Here is a 23,714-nt window from a genome sequence, read left to right as displayed (position 1 = left end):
CTTTCTTTCTGTCTTTCTTTCTGTCTTTCTTTCTGTCTTTCTTTCTGTCTTTCTTTCTGTCTTTCTTTCTGTCTTTCTTTCTGTCTTTCTTTCTGTCTTTCTTCCTGTCTTTCTTTCTTTCTGTCTTTCTTCCTGTCTTTCTTTCTTTCTGTCTTTCTTTCTTTCTGTCTTTCTTTCTTTCTGTCTTTCTTTCTTTCTGTCTTTCTTTCTTTCTGTCTTTCTTGCTGTCTTTCTTTCTGTCTTTCTTTCTGTCTTTCTTTCTGTCTTTCTTTCTGTCTTTCTTTCTGTCTTTCTTTCTATCTTTCTTTCTGTCTTTCTTTCTGTCTTTCTTTCTGTCTTTCTTTCTGTCTTTCTTTCTGTCTTTCTTTCTGTCTTTCTTTCTATCTTTCTTTCTGTCTTTCTTTCTGTCTTTCTTTCTGTCTTTCTTTCTTTCTCTTTCTTTCTCTTTCTTTCTCTTTCTTTCTCTTTCTTTCTCTTTCTTTCTTTCTTTCTGTCTTTCTTTCTCTTTCTTTCTTTCTGTCTTTCTTTCTTTCTGTCTTTCTTTCTGTCTTTCTTTCTTTCTTTCTTTCTGTCTTTCTTTCTGTCTTTCTTCTGTCTTTCTTTCTGTCTTTCTTTCTGTCTTTCTATCTATCTTTCTTCCTGTCTTTCTTTCTTTCTGTCTTTCTTTCTTTCTGTCTTTCTTTCTTTCTGTCTTTCTTTCTTTCTGTCTTTCTTTCTTTCTGTCTTTCTTTCTGTCTTTCTTTCTTTCTTTCTTTCTGTCTTTCTTTCTGTCTTTCTTCTGTCTTTCTTTCTGTCTTTCTTTCTGTCTTTCTATCTATCTTTCTTCCTGTCTTTCTTTCTTTCTGTCTTTCTTTCTTTCTGTCTTTCTTTCTGTCTTTCTTCTGTCTTTCTTTCTGTCTTTCTTTCTGTCTTTCTATCTATCTTTCTTCCTGTCTTTCTTTCTTTCTGTCTTTCTTTCTTTCTTTCTGTCTTTCTTTCTTTCTGTCTTTCTTTCTTTCTGTCTTTCTTTCTTTCTGTCTTTCTTTCTTTCTGTCTTTCTTTCTTTCTGTCTGTCTTTCTTTCTTTCTGTCTTTCTTTCTGTCTTTCTTCTGTCTTTCTTTCTGGCTTTCTTTCTGTCTTTCTTCCTGTCTGGCTTTCTTTCTGTCTTTCTTTCTTTCTGGCTTTCTTTCTTTCTCTTTCTTTCTTTCTGTCTTTCTTTCTTTCTGTCTTTCTTTCTTTCTGTCTTTCTTTCTTTCTGTCTTTCTTTCTGTCTTTCTTGCTGTCTTTCTTGCTGTCTTTCTTACTGTCTTTCTTTCTGTCTTTCTTACTGTCTTTCTTTCTGTCTTTCTTTCTGTCTTTCTTTCTGTCCTTTCTTTCTTTCTGTCTTTCTTTCTGTCTTTCTTTCTGTCTTTCTTTCTGACTTTCTTTCTGTCTTTCTTTCTGACTTTCTTTCTGTCTTTCCTTCTTTCTTTCTTTCTTTCTTTCTTTCTCTCTACAACGTAAACAATCACAACCTGATGACATTCTTCCATCTGTCGTGAAGGAGGAGTCATATTGCGATGGAACTCCGCCAAGTCTGATTGCACTCTGGGAATCTGCAACATCAGAATATTGAGTGCCAGGAAAACTTCTGCACCTTCCAATTTGTACATGAACTTTTATAACTAATAACTGGTGTGTTCACAACCATCCTTGACTACGTTGTGGAACATCGGCTGAGGTTTTCACGAATGTTTGTTTGTTACTTGCAAAATCGAAATTTTTTCAAGTATATTGGTCGGTTGTGTTTGTGGTTCTGTCTGTTTCTGTCTGTTTGTTTGTCTGTCTGTTTGTCACCGGCCTACAGGTCACAATTTTCAACCGATCTTCACAAAATTTCACCAAATGGTAGTTGGTCAAAAGCAAGAAGTCTATTGTTTTTGGGGTCAATAGGTCAAAAGATCAACATAGGCCAAATGGTCAACATAGGCCAAATTTCTAAAATCCTCAATTTCCATCCAATTGACTTGAAATTTGAAGAGGACTTGCATATCTGGTCAATGAATTCAACCACCAAATATTCTTTAGGTCAACATCGGCCAAATGGTCAACATAGGCCAAATTTCTAAAATCCTCCGTTTTCATCCGATTGACTTGAAATTTGAAGAGGACTTGCATATCTGGTCACTGAATTCAACCACAAATTATATTTAGGTGAACATAGGCCAAAAGGTCAACATAGGCCGAATTTCTAAAATCCTCAATTTTCATCCAATTGACTTGAAATTTGAAGTGGACTTGCATATCTGGTCACTGAATTCAACCACCTAGTATATTTGAGGTCAACATAGGCCAAAAGGTCAACATGTGCCACATTTCTAAAATCCTCAATTTTCATTTGATTGACTTGAAATTCCAAGAGGATTTACATATATGGTCACTGAATTCAACCACCAACTATTTTTGAGGTCAACGTAGGTCAAGTTTTTAAAATCCTCAATTTTCATCCGATTGACTTGAAAATTGAACAGCATTTGCACATTGTCACTAAATAGGGAAACGAAATATTTTTTGAGGTCAAAGATCAACTCAAGGTCAACCTTACAAAATCATTTTTCATCGGAAAAATCGTCACTTTTCTTCTTGGTGACCCGAGCTTTGATCAGGATTGTCAATTTTAATCTTGATGAAATGAACAATTTGCTGTATCACTGGGATTTTTTTTCTTGGGGGTGGGGGGTGGATTTTGCAAGTATTGTGCTCTGCATGACGTCTTCTTGTTTATTTATTTGTGAAGAAGATATCTCAAAAAGTTGTGGATGGATTCGGACAAAATTTTGCAGAGAGGTAGCGTGTGCGACAAGGACGAAATGATTAGATTTTGGTAAAGATCTGAATATGGATTCGGCTACAAGAGTTATTTAATTTTAAGTGATTCTTCACCATTGAGAGATGGAGTGAAAAGTGATGTATAACATGATATTTTAAAAAAAGTTATGGACGACTTATGACTAAACTTGGTGGTCGAGTTGGTTAGGTGACAAGAACAAGCCAATTAGATTTTGGTTTAGGTCTTGTTACATATTTATGTGAATGTATGTGGAGTACCATTCAGGTCTTTGCTTATCCGTGTGTAGTATATTAAGGGTTGTTGTGATTGGAGGGTCAGGAGCCCTTCTGAACCAGTGGCCGGAAACGGAAGTGACCGAAAACGGAAGAAGAAAAGACACGAGGAGAAAAAAGGACGGTTATTCTTTTTCCTCGCCCGCTCCGACGAAAGGTGGGATCGACCGTGCGCTGCGTGAACAAGCGGCGTTCCGAAACCCGTCTGGCGAGAGGAGTTACCTGGACGCGTAACTACCTTTTGACACGGCAAGTCACCGTGAGTGCGTGCACGGAACCAAGCGTCCGGCACAGTTTGCCCCGTCTACAAGGACGCGTACGGGTCGCACGTTGGGGCCTCGCGCGCGTTGCAAACCGCGCTTGGTTTTGCCCCGTCTACAAGGACGCGTACGGGTCGCACTTTGGGGCCTCGCGCGCGTTGGAAGCCGTGCTGGGTTTTGCCCCGGTGCTTGGCAAGGAGGTGTGCGCTGCAGCAGCTGTCCCCGGTACGATACCTGCCCGGTGGAGGAACGTCCACCCGGGGTTCGTTCAACCGCCCGAGTGCGGAGACGCCGACCAGTAGCAGTACCTTGGTCCGGGGGGGCCCAGAGACATTGTGAGGAGCAGAGACCGAAAGGGGGTGTGAGTACTCACCGGGACACACCTGTATAAGATGGCCATCTTACTCATAGGGAATTGATTGTGAATTGGGAATTGGTGATGATTATGTATTGTTGATTGCTCGGGGAAAATCTCCGTGGTTATGTCCTTGAAATATTGTTGATGGTTGTGTCATTGAAATTGTTTGGTATCATTACCATTGAAATATACCCTTGAACGTCAGTTGTCTCTGGGGTGAAATTCATATGGCTTGCGTGGCGAAAGCGCATATATAATACAGCTTTCTGGCGAAGTTCCTCTCACGGTCCGGGGGTCACCGAGACCAGGTATTCACCGAGGGGACCACGTAACAGAATTGGGGGCTCGTCCAAATTACGATTTGCGGTTTCGCAATTGGGTCTACGTCCGGGATTTAAAATTGTATAAAATAATAAAATAATAATTTTTATTAATTAAAATTTATTAATTAATTATTAATTGGTAAATTTTTTTGTTTTGAGAAATTGCGGTAAAATCTTGGGCGAAGGTTAACAGGTGTTAACGATAGGCACCATGGCGTTTGTGGCACAGAACTTTGGGGTAACACCGAGTGAGGCACAGTTCCGAGCGTTGCTAAAGTCGGACCTCTTGAAATTGGCCAAACATTTTAACTTGGAGGTCCGAACTAATTTGAGGAAGGCAGAGTTGCAGGCCACGGTGATACAATCTATGGTGGGATTAGGAACATGGGACGAATTAGCCTGGGAGTGGCTACCCGAAGAACCAGAAGACGTTGAGCTCCGGAAACTGGAGTTGCAGTTACGTAGCCAGGAACGGATTAAAGAAGAAGAAAGGAAAGCAGAAAAGGAAAGAGCAGAAGAAGAAAGGAAAGCAGAAAAGGAAAGAGCAGAAGAAGAAAGGAAAGCAGAAAAGGAAAGAGCAGAAGAAGAAAGGAAAGCAGAAGAGAGGAGGGAAGAGAAACAAGCGGAGGAAAGGAGAGTGGAACGAGAACTCCAGGAAAGGTTAAAAGAAGAAGAAAGGAAAGCAGAAGCGAGGAGAGAAGAGAAACAAGCAGAGGAAAGGAGAGTGGAACGAGAACTCCAGGAAAGGTTAGAAGACAAAAAAGCAGAGGAAAGGAGAGTGGAACGAGAACTCCAGGAAAGGTTGGAAGAGAAAACAGCACAAGAAAGAACCGAGGAAAGGAGAGTGGAAAGAGAACTCCAGGAAAGAAGAGAAAAGGAACAAGCAGAGGAAAGGAGAGCTGCAAGGGACCTCGAAGCAGAGGAGAGAAAAGCGGAAAGGGAATTAAAGGAACGTGACATGGAGCTTCAGCAAGAAATCAAATTCAAGGAGCTGGAGTTAATGAGAGAACGGGGAGAGGCACCACCCTTGCTGACGGGGTCGACACCTAACCAGAAAACCTGGGATGTGGGCAGACATGTGAGGCTGGTTCCACCGTTCAGTGAAAAAGAAGTCGCGAAATTTTTTCCACACTTTGAGAAAGTGGCTCGACAATTAAACTGGCCGGAGGAGGCATGGACCATACTCGTGCAAAGTGTGCTGGTGGGGAAAGCTCAGGAAATTTATTCGGCGCTACCAATGGACCAATGTGCAGATTATGAGGTACTGAAGAAGCACATCCTCAAAGCCTATGAGTTGGTTCCGGAAGCTTACAGGCAAAAATTCAGGAATGCCAGGAAGAGGGAGAGTGAGACACATGTGGAGTTTGCCAGAGTGAAAGAAAACATGTTTGATCGGTGGTGTGAGTCAAAAGGAGTCGGGAAAGACTTCGAAACATTGCGGGACTTGATCCTGGTGGAGGAATTCCAGCAGTGTGTCCACAAGGACATCAAAGTGTACCTGCAGGAAAAGAAGGTACCAAAGTTGTGGGACGCAGCCACCATGGCAGATGATTATGCCTTAACCCACCGAATAGGGGTCCACGAACCTAACTCCTCGCCTAGATCTCCGCAGGGGAGGTGGGGAACAGCAGGTGCGGAGAACGACCATACATGGCGGCGGCCTCGAGATGATTATGGGGACAACTATGATACCCCACCGGTTCGAAATCAGAGGGATGCGGGCCCAAGACAAACTTATAGTTCGGGGGGCCCGAGGCAGACCCCGAGTTTTTCCTCCGGGCCTACTTGCGCGTTTTGCAAGAAACCTGGACACTTGATGTCCAGTTGTTACCTCATGAAAAGGGACAACCCATAGCGGAGTCCGACTATTACAACTCCGAATGCGATGGCTAGCGTAAGAAATCGCCATCAAAAGGGTTACCAACCATTTATTTCAGAGGGGTTTGTGTCACTGGATGGAGCCTCGACTAACCGGAGACCGGTTAGGATATTGAGGGACACAGGGGCCCATCAATCTTTAATGCTTGAAGGCATTTTGCCATGGTCCGAGGAGACGGCAACGGGGGATAGTGTTCGTTTACAGGGGATCGGGGGCGGTGTTAGTGCTCCCCTTCAGGTCATCCAGTTGGAGTCCGATTTGGTGTCAGGACCGGTCACCGTCGGTTTACAAGCCACGCTTCCTGTAGAGGGTGTATCTGTGGTTATCGGGAATGATTTGGCCGGGGGTCAAGTTTATGGTAACCTGAGGGTTGGTAAAGAGCCCAGCAGGGAGAATAACACCACACCAGCTCGGGAGGGCGACAAAAGTGCCAAGTTATTTGTAGGGGGACTGAACTTCAAAACAGAGGAAGAAGTTCTGACCTCTGTCTTCAACAGATATGGGCCGCTGGTGGAAGTGCGGTTGGTAAGAGACTGGGAAACGCAACAGTCAAGAGGGTTCGGCTTTGTCACGTTTGCCAGCACAAAAGACGCCAGAGAGGCAGAGAAGAATTGGAATGGCAAGGATTTGGAGGGTCGGACCATAACAGTAGGGAAGGCATTTCGTAGGCGTCGAGAGGTCTACAGGAGAGGACAACTGGGCGGTAGTTTTGGTGGTGGCCACAATAAATATTATTATGGAGGCTCCCTGAGTTACGGCCGCTCCCAAAGGAAGGATTGGCAAAGTAGTGGCCGAGAAGGAGACCGCTATTCATGGGACTACAGGGACCAGTGGTCCCAACCTAATTATTAGGGAAGTTCTGAGAAGTGGAAGCACTGAAGGCGGCGGAGCCGCCGAGCCAAGATTCCTACACGAATTAACCGTGAACGCCGTTCCTAAAGGCGTCCATGTAGTGAACTTTCATGCACGGACTAACCGTGAACTCCACGTTCCTCAAGGCGCCCATGTAGAGAACTTTCCTGCACGGACTAACCGTGAACTCCGCGTTCCTAAAGGCATCCATGTAGTGAATACTCGGCTTGGCCTCCCAGAAAAGTGCTATCGAGTGGCTTAACTTTGGATCTTTGATCAACCCCTTCACCTTCATTCACAAGAAACTGGCGGTCAAAGTCAGAGGGTCAGGAGATGGAGTTTGATTTGGCAGGGACAATGTCGTTGCTGGTGCTTAGTCCAGAGTGAGTAATCTGGAGGGGTTGTTGTGAAATTTTGGTTGCTTTATTTTTAAGTGATAACTGTGCCCGGGGGCAACTGATAATGTGGGGGGGGTTGAGTGATCTGGTTTGTTTCTCCAAATTGGCCGGCAAAGAAAGTTTTCGCTGGGTTCAAACTTTCTTTCTTGAAGGGGGGGAGTGTTACATGTTTATGTGAATGTATGTGGAGTACCATTCAGGTCTTTGCTTATCCGTGTGTAGTATATTAAGGGTTGTTGTGATTGGAGGGTCAGGAGCCCTTCTGAACCAGTGGCCGGAAACGGAAGTGACCGAAAACGGAAGAAGAAAAGACACGAGGAGAAAAAAGGACGGTTATTCTTTTTCCTCGCCCGCTCCGACGAAAGGTGGGATCGACCGTGCGCTGCGTGAACAAGCGGCGTTCCGAAACCCGTCTGGCGAGAGGAGTTACCTGGACGCGTAACTACCTTTTGACACGGCAAGTCACCGTGAGTGCGTGCACGGAACCAAGCGTCCGGCACAGTTTGCCCCGTCTACAAGGACGCGTACGGGTCGCACGTTGGGGCCTCGCACGCGTTGCAAACCGCGCTTGGTTTTGCCCCGTCTACAAGGACGCGTACGGGTCGCACTTTGGGGCCTCGCGCGCGTTGGAAGCCGCGCTGGGTTTTGCCCCGCTGCTTGGCAAGGAGGTGTGCGCTGCAGCAGCTGTCCCCGGTACGATACCTGCCCGGTGGAGGAACGTCCACCCGGGGTTCGTTCAACCGCCCGAGTGCGGAGACGCCGACCAGTAGCAGTACCTTGGTCCGGGGGGGCCCAGAGACATTGTGAGGAGCAGAGACCGAAAGGGGGTGTGAGTACTCACCGGGACACACCTGTATAAGATGGCCATCTTAATCATAGGGAATTGATTGTGAATTGGGAATTGGTGATGATTATGTATTGTTGATTGCTCGGGGAAAATCTCCGTGGTTATGTCCTTGAAATATTGTTGATGGTTGTGTCATTGAAATTGTTTGGTATCATTACCATTGAAATATACCCTTGAACGTCAGTTGTCTCTGGGGTGAAATTCCTATGGCTTGCGTGGCGAAAGCGCATATATAATACAGCTTTCTGGCGAAGTTCCTCTCACGGTCCGGGGGTCACCGAGACCAGGTATTCACCGAGGGGACCACGTAACAGTCTGAATCCAGATCCGGCCTATCAGTGGGATACAAAACGTAAACCGTTCATCTGGTGGAGGTATGCACTCTGCAGAGCACCGTTGGCGTTGTTTTAAAATCCGTTTTTTTCCAAAAACCACTTGAGCGATTGATATGAAACTTTCAACATCGGAGTGCCATTTATACCTGCGGAGAGCTTTTTAAAAGTTACATGATTGATGATTGCATGTAAAATGTGCTCGGTGTTCCAAAAAGTTCGTTTTTTCTGTAAGCACGAGTTGTGGGTATTTCACGTATTGTGGGTATTTCACGTATTGTGGGTATTTCACGTATTGTGGGTATTTCACATATTGTGGGTATTTCACGTATTGTGGGTATTTCACGTATTGTGGGTATTTCACGTATTGTGGGTATTTCACGTATTGTAGGTATTTCACGTATTGTGGGTATTTCACGTATTGTGGGTATTTCACGTATCAGGCATCGGCGGAATTTAAAAATAAAAGTAAAAACAGGAAATGAAACGTGTTCTTCGCCTTGAATCCAAGACGCGACGAATCTGTTTTGAAACAACGAACGAATAATAAAACCCGCCGTGAACGAGAACGAATCGCGGACATCATCGAGGTCCGTTAGACGTTCGAAATAATCGCTTTTCTCATCACAAAAAGGACTTCCTCAGGTCAGGTTGTTTCCACTTGTAAATATTTACCTGCCTTGGTAATGTTTTTGAATTTTTTTTATTCATTGATGAAACTTGGATTGTTTGGTCACGCCGACCATGCACACGATACACGTACCGTTTTCGTCACGTTTCGAGTATCGGAAACATGTACCTAGTGGGTTTAAATACCCGATGACATGGGTCATGGTTCCTGGAATGGAAGTAAAACAAGTCGCTTTAAGTTTAAGACACGTCAACACAAATGACGTCACTCTTTGGGCGGGGACATCCTTGTGACGTTTTCAAAATGATCCAATCCGCAACGAGAAAGGCTCCCCTCATACCGGCAGCGACCAATAGGAAAGCGGTCGATGTTGTCGCTTTTTGCGAGCTCTACTGAATCCAAAGAACGGGAAGTAAGAGCTTCTCAGCGCTACCTGCTTGCGATTACATTCATCGGGGGTGTCGATAGTCGATATCGCGTGGTCTTTATCCTCCTCCGGACCGATCTACACCTTCCCCCCAGCTCGGTGGACTTTAAAGAGCCTGGACAGCCAATGAGAGGCAGCCATGGGGGTCGGAATCCCAGTGCTGCTCGTCACGGTGGTCGTGGCTCTGGTGGTGAGCCAGGAACCACCATGGGACAGCGGCAGCGCATACCACGGACACAAGCAGAAGGTGTTAACGGCGAATGATAACGACAGGTTCGATTCCTGATTCACCTTTTATCACAACTTCAGCGAGGGTTGAATATTGATGGACGATGGTCTCATCATGTGGATTTAGCATCAGTATTGCTCTACGTAGTTCACTTCTTTATTAAGCCAAATAAAACATCCAGTTTATCATCAAACATCCATATTGTATCATCCATGAACGTGGAGTGATGTAACGGTTTCCGTAAGGCGGTTCCACAAATGTGAGTGAAGGGTGAAGGTAAAGGTGTGCACGACCCTGGATTTGGGGAGTTTAACAACCAGTGGAACTATAAGATGTGGGTCCTGGGGTTGTTGGGCAGTGTTGGAGGGCGAAGACGTCATCAGACTGGAGGAGAGACGGCACAAAACAGAGTTTGACGTCATAACGGGAGATTCCAATAATGTTGAGAGCTTTAGATTCTCGAAATACAGAAGAGATCTGTGATGCTGTCGCTCCAGCCCATAGGGGAGCGCAGCACTCCATCGTGTTCGGAGGGGGGAGGGGATGCATGCTGAACTTGTGGGATAGGGGGAGACGACAGAGAGGTGATTGGGTGATGCCAGGGCACACAGGATCAATAATAGTTAAAAATAAAAAAAATTGCTCAAACTAGAATCACACTCAGGTTAAACGATAAAGGTAGAGCGCATACCTCCACCAGGCTCAGCACTTTGCATTTTCTATCCAACTTATGGGCCGCATCTGGATTCGGACCTGAACCAAAATCTAATCGGCTCGTGCTTGTCACCTCCACAACTCATCCACCAAATTTTGTCAGAACTCATCCAGAATTTTTGAAATATCATTCTATGTAGCGTTTTTGGCCCCATCTCTCAATGGTGAAGAATGACTAAATTAAAAATTCTGTTATCGAGATCCAGATTTGAATATTCAACAAAATTGAATCAATTCGTTCTTGTGTACATACCCAACCTGTCAACCAAGTTTCGTCTGAATCTGTCCGCAACTTTTTGAGACATGCTGTTCACCAGCAGGCAAACAGACAGACAGACAGACAGATAGACAGACAGGGGTGAAAACATAACCTCCATCTACCTGCGGTGACAGAGGTAAACATGGACTTTTAAACTTTCAGGACCACTTAAAGAAGTTGTGTGATTCAACTTTGATTTAACTGCCACATATTTCTCACTTGAAGGGTCAAACCGTGTTTTAAGCAAGACGAGCTGTATTTATTTACATGTACACGTTTTCTCAAAGATTGCACGAATGATTTCTTGGGATTGTAATTTTTAAAGAAAGTTTCCTAATCACAGACTTTTTATTTTATTACGTGGCCTTGATTTACTTTAAACGGCACATTCCTACAGATAGTCAGAATCTTCTAAAATTGAAAACAAAGCATTTGGCATTTAGCATCAAATTCCATACAGTTTACAGACGCTCATCATTTAAAAAACAATACACGATTACAAACAATTATTGTGTTGTGTTTTGTGTTGTTTTTTTTATCCCGCGTACATGAAGCGAAAAGTGGGGTTAAACAATTCGTTCACGTTGTCTGTCTGTCTGTTTGTCTGTCTGTGTATCTACAAATAGTCAGGTTCACTATGTTTTTTCGTTCAAAATCATGGTAGATTAGCAAACCTATACATTTTTGGAAACGTTATTACATGGAAAATCTGAAAATCAATGTTTACATTTGCCAATTCCGACCAATTCGACCAATCGACCAATTCCATTCGACCAATTCGACCAATTCGATCGATTCGATTCGATTCATCGAATTCGATTCGATCGACCATTCGACCAATTCGATTTGCCAATCAATTTGACCGACCTTTGCTTGTGTGGAACGGACTGTGAAAACGATGCGGACTATATTGTCGGATACGACACACAGGACAGTGACGACGAACTCTAAATGGCATATTCTGTAATCGAGTATGTTTGATGCCATTGACTGCCTGTGTATATTTTGTCATTGACTGCCTGTGTAGATGTGAAGCTATACTGACTGCATGTGTATATATGATTTTGCTGACTGCCTGTGTATGTTTGGTGATATGAATTATTGTAACACATTTTGATGTTATTAACTGCCTGTACAAAATGATAACATGTATTTGATTATGCAACTTATCGCGAATATAAAGACAGTATTTTGCAATTCAAAACCTTTGATTCGTGTCTTACCATTCCCCATAGCACTAATTTGATACTTTCATTGGATTCCTTGTCCCTGAAAATATAGGTTTAGTATATTTTAAAAAGTTTTTAGGGTAATTAGAGGCAGAAATAGAACAAAATATGTATTTTACAGTGGCCATTTTGAAAATCCAAAATGGCCGCCATGCAGGTATCTCTCCAAATGTAAACATTGATTTTTAGTTTCCTTATGCTATAACCTTTCCAAAAATGTATAGGTTTGCTAATCTACCATGATTTTGAACGAAATATAATTTATTGACATCGTGAACCTGACTAAAACATCAGTTTATGATCAAGGAACAACTTGTTTAAATTTATTGTTATATTTTGAACACAAATCTGACCATGAATCAGAATATGAACCTGTAGCTTAACCGTACTTTGGCTCTGAGTTCGTCCTGACCGTACACGCACAGAGAGGAGTGAAATCATATTTTTACTCTGTCTTCTGGCTTGGCAGTCAAACAAAATTGAAAACCATCCCAAACAGAAAACTTAATGTTTTTAAGGATGACATAAAGGACGCAAACAACAGGCACGCATAAATAATCTTAACGTGTTAGATAAGGTGATGTAAAAGGCGCTGCATCAACCGATAAACTTCTGGATTTTTATTTTTTCTATGACTTTTAAACTTTAGTCTTTTTTAAAAATCTCCATTGAATTATATACTTCTCCCCCCCCCCCCCCCCCCCACAACCCACCCAAAAATAATTTTGGGGGGCATGTGCAGGAGACGGTTAGTCTGAAAAATTAAAGTGTGAGCAATACCCTCACAGCAAAAAGTGACATCTCCAAGCAGTGACTTTTTACCAACACTATTTTTGCAGATTTCCACTTTTTTTGTATACAGAGTCAAGGCTTATAGAAGAGCTAGAACACAAAAGGAACAACATACCAAAAGGAACAGCAGAAAGAGAAGTGGGAAATGCCAACAGCATGTGGCCGCGGTAGAAAATAGACAGAGACGGCCAAACAAGAGATTAGGTTAACGATGAGGGTAGAGGAGAACGCAAAGGGTGGACAAGATGGATACAGAAGAAAAAGTTGGGGATGGCGATGTGTGGGGGTAGTTTAATGGGTGTATAAAATATGTTCTTTGATTGGTGATGATCTGAGATGGTGGTGAAGAGCTGTCTTGAAGACCAGGAGCGAAGAATGAGATTGAGCAGAATGTGGAAGTTTGTTCCACAGGCACGAAAGGAAAGGAACAAATGAGTGGAGGTAAGCAATTAATTCTGGGTTTGAACAGTTTTAAGTAGAGAGAGGTTGCTGGTGGACTGCGTGCTCCCTGCAGATACCCGGGGTATAGGAGCGTACGAAGCACAGATAAAGCATATGGTGAAAGGAGGCAGTATAACCAGAAAGGAGGCAGTATAAAACAGAGAGACCACCGACCTGTCTGCGATGGTGAACTGATAGGCCCATAGACTTATCTGCATCGTGGGAGATTACAATAATCTTGATGTCCTTGGTTTTGAAGGTGTCAAGCTGAGCAAGATGAGGCAGGTGAGCCATCCCAGAGGGGAGAGCAGCACTCCATAAATCTGTAGATGAAAGCCTTGTAGGTGGATTGGACTTCAGGTGTGCCAAGGAAGGACTTTGCATGATGGAGGATGCCTAGTGGATGACTGGCTTTGGAGGCCAACTTAGCATTGAATATTGATATTAAAAATCCTTTTATAGTTTACTAGCAGAGTTACCTGGTGTTGCCCGGAAAATAATGAGGAAACCACGCCCCTTGGGCACGCCCTAACAACAACGCCCCTTGTCGAAATCTGATGCGCCCATGTTTCTTCTCGTGAAAAGTTACCCCCCCTCCCCCCATGGCCCCCTTCTTCCCTCTCTAAGTCACTTCCTTAGGCTGTCCATGAGGCACAACCAAACAAACAGACGTTCACAAATAGGGGTGGGCACAAAAACAAGGCTCATTACAAAGTAATACACTTGGATTAAATAAATCGCAATCAAATTAAAACTAGAACAGCACGAGTAGAGTGAGTGCATAGTCTCGCCTCGCGTGTTCATTCTCAACAAAAATACTATCATTAACTGAACACGCTACTATTACGGCCCACTGCCATTATGGCCCATATACGCATATTATACCAACAGCATGGCAGCTGAAAGTTCATATATCTGATCTATAACCCTATTATGTTACAGTTTCTGGGCTTGGGTTATGTATGTCGTAAATTCTTCACTCACATCGGGTTATAGATGAAAGCCCGCTTGGAGTTTGCAAAAAAGCACCTGAAGGACTCTCAGACTGTGAGAAACAAGATTCTGTCGGCTTTCATGTGTCTTTCACTGAGGAGATGCTTCCGTCTGGCCACTCTGCCACAAAGCCCAGATGGGTGGAGTGTTGCAGTGATGGTTGTCCTTCTGGAAGTTTCTCCCATCTCCACACAGGATCTCTGGAGCTCAGCCAGAGTGACCATCGGGTTCTTGGTCACCTCTCTTACCAAGGCCCTTCTCCCCCGATTGCTCAGTTTGGCCGGGCGGCCAACTCTATGAAGAGTCCTGGTTGTTCCAAACGTCTTCCATTTAAGAATTATGGAGGCCACTGTGCTCTTGGGAACCTTCAATGCAGCTGAATTTTTTTTCTCTGCTTCCCCAGATCTGTGCCTCGACACAATCCTGTCTCTGAGCTCTGCAGGCAGTTCCTTCGACCTCATGGCTTGGTTTTTGCTCTGATATGCATTGTCAGCTGTGAGACCTTATATAGACAGGTGTGTGCCTTTCCAAATCATGTCCAATCAATTGAATTTACCACAGGTGGACTCCAATCAAGGTGTAGAAACATCTCAAAGATGATCAAGAGAAATGGGAGGCACCTGAGCTAAATTTCAAGTGTCATAGCAAAGGGTATGAATACTTATGTCAATGTGATATTTCAGTTTTTTCTTTTTAATAAATTTGCAAAACTTTCTAAAATCCTGTTTTCTCTTTGTCATTATGGGGTATTGAGTGTCGATTGATGAGGGAAAAAATGAATTTAAACGATTTCAGCATAAGGCTGCAACATAACAAAATGTGAAAAAAGTGAAGGGGTCTGAATACTTTCTGAATGCACTGTATGCTAAGTTTCAATTTTTTTGTTGAGCAGTTTCGGAGAAAAAGATTTTTTTCTTTTAATCCAATATTGCTGCCATACCATGTGACCTATGATGTCACAGTTAGAAACCAAATATTCTCCATGGGGAGTTCCTCCTATGTTTAAAGTTTTGCATCGATCGGACAAGCAGTTGCAGAGAACCATTTTAAAAGCGAAAATGTATAGATGTGGACACACACACACACACACACACACACACACTCACACACACAGGTATTGCAATAGTCTCGCATCCCCTTCGGGGTGAGACTAATGACAAACACATTGAATAATAGCAGGTGCAAAATTGCTTCTCATAACGAGGCAAATCACAAGGGCGCACCTACCAACCCTACCGATTCGCGCGGTAGCCTACCGATTTTCTATAGCTCCCAACGCATACCGATTTTATTAGTCAGACATACCGCATTTGGAAATTGTTATTGGAAAAAAATTAATCGTTGTGTTTTTTCAGTTTTGCGTTCGTTTCTCACTGCCAAGATCGTATTACACGCGGCTGCTTCTACATTCTACAAAACTCGTGCCCACCTTGATTTCTTATCTCGTCAGCGATTGGTTATTGCTTCCAAACTAAGCGTGACCAATGGGACGACAGGAAACAGCGGCCATTCATTTCAAGACAACGCGCCATTTTCCATTCATGATCAAAGACTGCAGTTAACAGAGAGTACTCATCGCTTCAGTGCACGACAACAATGCAAACACCAGAAAAGAGAAAACCACCCCACGCTGGGTCAACAAGTTTAAGCCAAGTTGGACGACAGAGTTCAAGTGTATCAAGGCTTCGCGTAAGGGAGACGGACATGCCTTCTGTGATATGTGTCGATCAGACTTCTCCATCAGTCATGGGGGATACAACGACTTGGGGGGCCATGGCGTCAGAAACACTCGGTGTGGTTTGCTGGCAGGGAAGATTAACATCTTCAAGCCGGATGGAGTCAGCTGCTTCTCGTGGAAGCCGGATGCCGACCTTCTTAAGAAGGCCAAATCTGCCACCTACCAGGCTCTGAATAGCTAAATGTGCATCTTAACTGTTCAAACCTGAAAACTGTAAATATGTTATGAAATCAGTGGCCAGTCATTTCATTCATAAAGATGTATCAGTGAGTTTATGTAAACTCTTGTGTACATGTATGGGCACATACATGTAGAGCTTGGACAGTGAGTAATTTATGGAAACGTGACTGATGATCATGATGTCTTAGAAAAATAAAGATTGGTGAGTAGATCAACCATGTTAAGTTTTCTCTTTTTCACTCTAAAAATATGTTGATATATTTCAGCTAACTGTGGTCTCAAAATGCAGGAGATTGCACCATTTTGCTTCATCTTTTTGAAAAATTTCCGGGGGCTCATGCCCCCGGAACCCCCTAGGGACGCGTGCGACGCACCTACCGCTTTTCTTTCAAAAAGGTTGGCAGGTATGCAAGGGTTACAACACAGTCGTAAATAATAAGAACATTTAGTTGCCCCTTTGTAGTCTGTGCATGTCATGTATGACGTGCGAACACACCTGGCAGCATGAATTTGTTGATGGTGTCGTGTGAACAGTAACCACCTTCTGAGATGGCTAGTCATGTAACTTGTTGTCATGGGTGTGATCTCTAATTATGTTAAAAAGTGAGGTTCCCAACTTTTACCCAAAAATGCACCTAGAAGCTTCTACATGGCCTTTTTCCATAAATCCGTCTCGTCTATAAGACGGCCAAACCACTTGCACCCATAGTTGTGGTTGGAATTTTTTCCAGGGTGCCTGCGATAACTCACCTACTCTTCAAACAAACATTAATACCAAATACAGATACAGAGAAAAAGCACGGCGGGGCTGAATTCCTGATGAAAAATATAATAAATCTGGAGCAGCAGCAGCAGCAGCAGAAGCAGCAACATGGGATGTGCAGTGGAGCCCCTGGATGACAAAAACACACATTGATCCACTGGAAGTTCAGCCGCATGTCACCTTAAAGTGCAGGTGCAGAGGAGAAAACGTTTGGAGCAAATCATTGAAAACATCCTTGGTTTTTTTGTGTTCACGGTCAAGGCTCGTGGACGAGCTATTACTAGTCCACTGGACGGATCAGGATGCCACAGGATACAAGGGACAGCAGAGAGAGAGGGGGAAAACACTAACAGCAGAGTCGAAGGCCAAGGCATGGGAGGTGGACAAACAGTGGGTGTGAGGAGGAATGGGGGACAGGAGAGGATGCATGGGGTGGACAAGATGTATACAGAGGAAAACTGTTAGAAGAGAAAACTGGAAATTTGGAAGGAAGGATTGAGGTTGGGTGGGGGAGGGGAGGATTACGAGGGTTTATGCCTCGTACATCTGATGTTATGTTATTGGAATATTTGTTTAACACATTTAAACCAATTTCTCTTCTTTCTTTTTTTTACAAATGAGTTATTCTTCTAATTATTTATTTATTTCATTTGACTCCTGTTAATGCTCCGATTCAAGTGCTGATTGCTTTGGTTTAAAATTTGGTTGACTCAACTTTGCAGGCCTTAGATACTTTCAATGGCAATATTTGCTTTGCATTCTCTTTTCCTGTCCAGCACCCTGGTACTGATCAGCACTTTGGATGGGAAAGTGACCGCTCTTGATGTGGATGACTCGGGCCTATTACGCTGGCAGCTGGACACTGGGGCAGGCATGTTGCTCTCTGCAACCATCCATAGTTACCCAGTATGTTACACACCAACCATTCACTCTTCTTTTTCAACTAGTTACCTTGGTAAGATGTCTTGATAAGGCGAGTGAATTGTAAAAACTGAAACTACCAAAAAGATGATGTACATATATGGGAAGTTGCTGTTGGAAAGAGAAAACAAATTCTGTAGCCATAAGGCGACATTGTGTTACGGATTCGTCACTTCCGTCTTTGTGGTTTTCATCCACTGGAAGCATTTTTAGTTCCATGTACTATTATTGTTATAGTTTGAGTGAAATTGAGATAACTGTCTTCAAAAGTAAAAAAAATTCGTGTTTCAAAAGAAAAACGAAATGAATCGGGAGAAACCGGAAGCGGAGGAAGAAGAAGCGGATCTAGTGAGATCGGGAAAGAAAGGCCGATCTGCTTGGAGGTGTTGAGCGGACGCTGGCGAACGTTGGTCACGAGCGAATATTGGTTTCCCCAGGAAAGGGGTGCCTCTGACAGTGTAGTTATCGCTGTGGCAGATAAACCTGCGTGACGGGTTTTGCGGTTGTTTCTGAAAGTGAATCATTGCGGGAGAGCCGGTACGCCTCCATTACGGGCCCGTCCGCCATTTCGCCTGGCACCAGCCATTTCACTGCGCACCAGCCGTTAGCATGGTTCGCGCATGTTACGTGGATTTCGTTTGGGAATTCGCGGTTTTCTGCTTGGGAGCCGCTGCTCATTCATATCAGCGTCACTCTCTGGTGAACTGAAGGTGTGAATTCCCAGTCGCCTTTTGGGTGAACTTTTGCCTGACCGACGTCGGCCCGACCCCACCCAGCGCCTCTTCGGCAGCGTCGACTGTCGGCCGTCCTGGGTTCAGGTCTCAGTACGACCTGTTTTCTTGTGATCACCGGAGCGTGGATCGACTTTGGGCCTGGTGCCATGACAGTGACTTTGGGGATGTTACATTTCGCTCACGTGGAGTGCCGTGAGTAATCGAGTTAAAAAACTGGTGGTACCATCATAGGAATTATATGGTATTTTGTTGTGCAATTGAAGTTATATTGTACTTGTGCAAGTTGTTATTATTGTGTGATATTGTATACAATACTTGGTTTTTTGTAACAACTGATTGGTGTAGTTTCACCATTGGTCATTGGCACACATAATAGCACATATTTCTGCCGTGACTCCTTTCGGGGCTCGGAGGTACACCGTGACCGGGGTTTTGGGAAGAGCACGTAATAGAAATTGGCGGCTCGTCCAGGATTGAATTCCCTAACATTCCCAAAATTCCCAAATTTGGAATTTTCTAACATTCCCAAATTTTTCTGAAAATTTGGAATTTTTTGTGTGAAGGTTAACAGGTGCTATCTAATAGTCACCATGGTGTTTGACGTAGAAAACTTTGCGACGTCCCCTAACGACGCACAGTTCCAGGCATTAAAAAGAACGAAACTCATGATATTGGCCAAATATTGTAACTTGGAGGTCCGAGTTAGTATGAAGAAAGCAGAGATTCAGACATTGGTGGTAGAATCTCTAGTGGGCCAAGGAACATGGGAAGAGGTAGCCTTGGATTGGTTACCAGAGGAAAAAGGAAATCTGGAGCTCTGGAAAATGGAGATGCAACTGCAGAGCCAGGAAAGGTTAAAAGAGTTGGAATGGAAAGCGGAAAAGGAAAGAGCAGAGGAAAGAGCACTACGGGAACGAGAACTCGAGGAGAGAAGAACCGAGGAAAGAGCAGAGGAAAGGAGAGCCGAAAGGGAGTTAAAGGAATGGGACATGGAGTATCAGAGGGAACTTAAACTCAAGGAGCTTGAATTACTGGGGGAATGGAGAGAAGTAGTATCCATGCCGGCTAGTTCGACAACCAGTCAGAACTCTTGGGATGTTGGTAGGTATGTGAGGCTGGTTCCACCCTTCAATGAAAAGAAGGTAGCCAAGTTCTTTTTCCAAAGTTACAAAAGTTACAAACCTTTTATTTCCGAGGGGTTTGTGTCACTGGATGGGGACTTAACGAACCAGAGGCCTGCTAGGGTATTGAGGGACACAGGAGCACATCAATCTTTGATGCTTGAGGGCATTTTCCCATTGTCGGAGAAGATGGCAATGGGGGTTAGTGTTCTCTTTCAGGGGGTTGGTGGCTATGTTAAAGTTCCTCTTCATGTCATCCATTTAGAGTCTGAGTTGGTGTCAGGACCGGTCACTGTGGGGTTACAAGCCACTCTTCCTGTAGAGGGAATCTCTTTTATTATCGGGAATGATTTGGCCGGTGGTCGAGTTTCTGGTAATCCGATGTTGGTTGAAAAGCCCAGTATGGAAAATAACACAGCACAGTTAGAGCAGAAGATTCCGGGTATCTTTCCATCCTTTGCAGTGACTCGTGCTATGGGTAGGAAGTGCTCTGAAGAGAAGGAGAAGGAAGGTGATGTGGATTTGGGTTCCAGAGAGATATTGGAGGAAAAGTCTGGAAGAGGTAATAGGAAAGGGAGTGACATCAAGGAACCTAAGGAAAAGGTGGCATCTGGACCAAAAGAGAAAATGGAGTGTCCGTCGGAGACATCTGGGAACGAGGCTGAACAAATGGTGTTTGTCCGAAAGAGACTTGTTGAAGAACAACACAGAGATTCGGAGCTCCGGAGTTTGATTGGTAAAGCCATTACAGAGGAAGAGGCTATGAAGATACCTGTTGGTTACTTCATGAAAGGGGAAATAATCATGAGAAAATGGAGACCACCGGAGGTGCCAGCAAATGATGAGTGGAAACTTCATCACCAAATTGTGGTGCCACCGCCGTACCGGAAGGAGATATTGAGTTTGGCGCATGAGACACCTTTGGCCGGGCACCTTGGAGTGAACAAGACATGTGACAATATTGGTACATTTTTTCTGGTCAGGATTGCGACGTGACGTGGCGGAGTTCTTTAAATCTTGCCATTCTTGCCAGCTGGTGGGAAAACCTAATCAGAAAGTCCCTTCTGCACCTTTAAAACCCATTCCAGCTTATGAAGAGCCATTCAGCCGAGTCATTATTGACTGTGTAGGCCCTTTACCTAAAACTAAGGTTGGACATCAGTATTTGCTGACCATTATGTGTGCTTCCACGAGATTCCCAGAAGCAGTGCCTCTTAGAAAAATTACTGCGGCAGTTATTGCGAAGGCCTTGATTAAATTTTTCACTTTGGTTGGCCTACCTAAGGTCATCCAGTCTGATCAGGGTTCCAATTTCATGTCAACACTTTTTCAGCAAGTGGTACACCTGTTGGGAGTGGAGCAAGTAAGATCAAGTACTTACCATCCCGAGAGCCAAGGGGCCTTGGAAAGGTTTCACCAGACATTGAAGAATATTATCAGAACGTACTGTTTTGAATGTGACAAGGATTGGGATGAGGGAATACTCTTATTGTTGTTTGCTACGAGGGAATCTGTTCAGGAGTCATTGGGATTCAGTCCTTTTGAACTTGTGTTGAGGACACTCAGTTCGAGGACCATTGAAATTGGTGAAAGAACAGTGGCAAAGGAGGAGTCGCAGTCAACAATGGCAGAGTATGTGTCAACGGTTAGGCACAGATTGGCAAAGGCTTGTGAAGTTGCGAGAAGAAACTTGAAAGTGACACAGGATAAAATGAAAGTGAGACATGACAATAAATCTCAGATAAGAAATTTCAGTCCTGAGGACCGGGTGTTAGTGTTGCTTCCTGTTCCAGGTCAGCCACTACAGGCTAGGTATTTTTGTCCCTATGCAATCGAAAGGAGGGTTAATGAAACAGATTACGTGGTGACAACTCCCGACCGACAGAAAAAGCGGCAGCTGTGTCATGTCAACCGACTGAAGAAATATTATGAGAGGAAGCCTGTGGAAAAAATGGTTCCTGTCTCACTTGTCGTGCCTGTAGTCGAGGTGCAAGAAAATCCAGAGTTAAAAGTCTTCACTGATCACAACCCCTTAACCTTCATTCAAAAAGTGAAAAATAAAAATCAGAGGTTGATGAGATGGAGTTTGTCTTTGCAGGAGTTCAACTTGGAAATTGAGCATGTAAAGGGCAGGGACAATGTCGTTGCTGATGCTTTATCCAGAGTGAACTAACTTTGAAAATTCCTGTAGGTTGTTTGGAAGTTTTGTTGCTTTCTTCTGGGGAATATTAATTATTGTTGCTCACGTGAGTTGATCATTTGGGTGTGAGTTTTACTGTTGTTTGTTAAAGAGGGTTTTTGCATGAAAAGAAAGTTTTCACTCTGTTCAAACTTTCTTTCTTGAGGGTGGGGAGTGTTACGGATTCGTCACTTCCGTCTTTGTGGGTTTCATCCACTGGAAGCATTTTTAGTTCCATGTACTATTGTTGTTATAGTTTGAGTGAAATGGAGATAACTGTCTTCAAAAGTAAAAAAAATTAGTGTTTCAAAAGAAAAACGAAATGGATCGGGAGAAACCGGAAGAGGAGGAAGAAGAAGCGGATCAAGTGAGATCGGGAAAGAAAGGCCGATCTGCTTGGAGGTGTCGAGCGGACGCTGGCTAACGTTGGTCATGAGCGAATATTGGTTTCCCCAGGAAAGGGGTGCCTCTGATAGTGTCGTTATCGCTGTGGCAGATAAACCTGCGTGACGGGTTTTGCGGTTGTTTCTGAAAGTGAATCTTCGCGGGAGAGCCGGTACGCCTCCATTACGGGCCCGTCCGCCATTTCGCCTGGCACCAGCCATTTCACCGCGCACCAGCCGTTAGCCTGGTTCGCGCATGTGATGTGGATTTCGTTTGGGAATTCGCGGTTTTCCGCTTGGGAGCCGCTGCTCGTTCATATAGGCATCATTGTCTGGTGAACTGAAGGTGTGAATTCCCAGTCGCCTTTTGGGTGAACTTTTGCCTGACCGACGTCGGCCCGACCCCACCCAGCGGCTCTTCGGCAACGTCGACTGTCGGCCGTCCTGGGTTCAGGTCTCAGTATGACCTGTTTTCTTGTGTTCACCGGAGCGTGGATCGACTTTGGGCCTGGTGCCGTGACAGTGTCTTTGGGGGTGTTACATTTCGCTCACATGGAGTACCATGAGTTATCGAGTTAAGAAACTGGTGGTACCATCATAGGAATTATATGGTATTTTGTTGTGCAATTGAAGTTATATTGTACTTGTGCACATTGTTATTATTGTGTGATATTAATACAATACTTGGTTTTTTGTAACAACTGATTGGTGTGGTTTCACCATTGGTCATTGGCACACATAATAGCACATCTTTCTGCCGTGACGCCTTTCAGGGCTCGGAGGTACACCGTGACCGGGGTTTGGGGAGGAGCACGTAACAATTGCTCTAGTCAATAAACAGGACTTGCAAGGTCGAAAGGAAACTCTTTAGTGTGTCAATATTTGGCTCGTTGCGGAATGCGTAGTCAGCACTGCCTATGTTTCATCAAGCACCCAACTTTCCCAATGATTGTTTAAAAAAAATTGGAATATTCTTCATGCAATTCAAGTCATCAATTAGGATTGAAAAAAAAGGGAGAGACTTTTTATCTCTTATTGTCATTACTGCTCATGAAGAGTAGGATGAAAGCATGTCATGGATCAGCAGACAAAATGGGACAAAGGGTAGACAGTGGAATGGCACATAAATGGATGCACACCAACACCAGGAAAGGGATTTTAGGAGAAGGGTGAGAACAGCATCTCGGTGGGTGAGCTAAGGTTCAGTAAGAGACCACAAGGGGGCAGCAAACTTGAAATCTTTTAGGGAAGAGCTCGCCGCAATGTACAGAGGAGGACAGTTTCACAACATATTTGTGTTTGTCGTAATTGTGGTTAGATTGTTAAAATGGAATTGACTCGGTCTAAAAATCACTGAAAGTTTCGTTGCTTCGGTGGAACCTAACTCACTTTAGCGACCTTTTCTGATCTTCTTCTATGCACAGGGAATTAAAAACGGTCAGCTGATAATTCCTTCACTGGATGGTGGACTTTTCCAATGGGATGGGGATGGAATGAAGGCCTTGCCCTTCACCGTCGACTCGCTGCTCGACTCCTCTGCTCGACTCAGTGAGGATGCCATACTCGTTGGGGGAAAGGCGGTGACCACATATGCCATTGCTGCTTATTCTGGCGAGGTGTGACAGTGGGAAGAGGTTACAGTTTTTCCGC

The 23,714-nt window shown here is 44.1% G+C and overlaps 2 protein-coding genes across 3 annotated transcripts in view; one reads left to right on the top strand and one right to left on the bottom strand.

Moving 5' to 3' along the window:
* The window catches only part of ST3GAL5 (ST3 beta-galactoside alpha-2,3-sialyltransferase 5), a 1,112,943-nt gene that overhangs the window by 95,851 nt on the left and 993,378 nt on the right, over positions 1-23,714 (bottom strand). The window lies entirely within an intron of this gene.
* The window catches only part of EIF2AK3 (eukaryotic translation initiation factor 2 alpha kinase 3), an 82,405-nt gene continuing 67,988 nt past the window's right edge, over positions 9,298-23,714 (top strand). Inside the window, exons 1-3 of one of the 2 annotated variants that reach the window (XM_068106491.2) lie at positions 9,298-9,661; positions 17,503-17,632; positions 23,489-23,680. In XM_068106491.2, the coding sequence (XP_067962592.2) occupies positions 9,528-9,661; positions 17,503-17,632; positions 23,489-23,680 (456 nt within the window). In that variant the 5' untranslated portion in view covers positions 9,298-9,527. The remainder of the gene's footprint in view (positions 9,662-17,502; positions 17,633-23,488; positions 23,681-23,714) is intronic. The other variant, XM_068106489.2, reaches the window with a different exon arrangement.

Source organism: Myxine glutinosa, chromosome 2, assembly GCF_964187855.1.
Source record: "Myxine glutinosa chromosome 2, kmMyxGlut1.1, whole genome shotgun sequence".
Classification (NCBI taxonomy): Eukaryota; Metazoa; Chordata; class Myxini; order Myxiniformes; family Myxinidae; genus Myxine; species Myxine glutinosa.
This window is presented reverse-complemented; position numbering and strand designations above follow the sequence as displayed.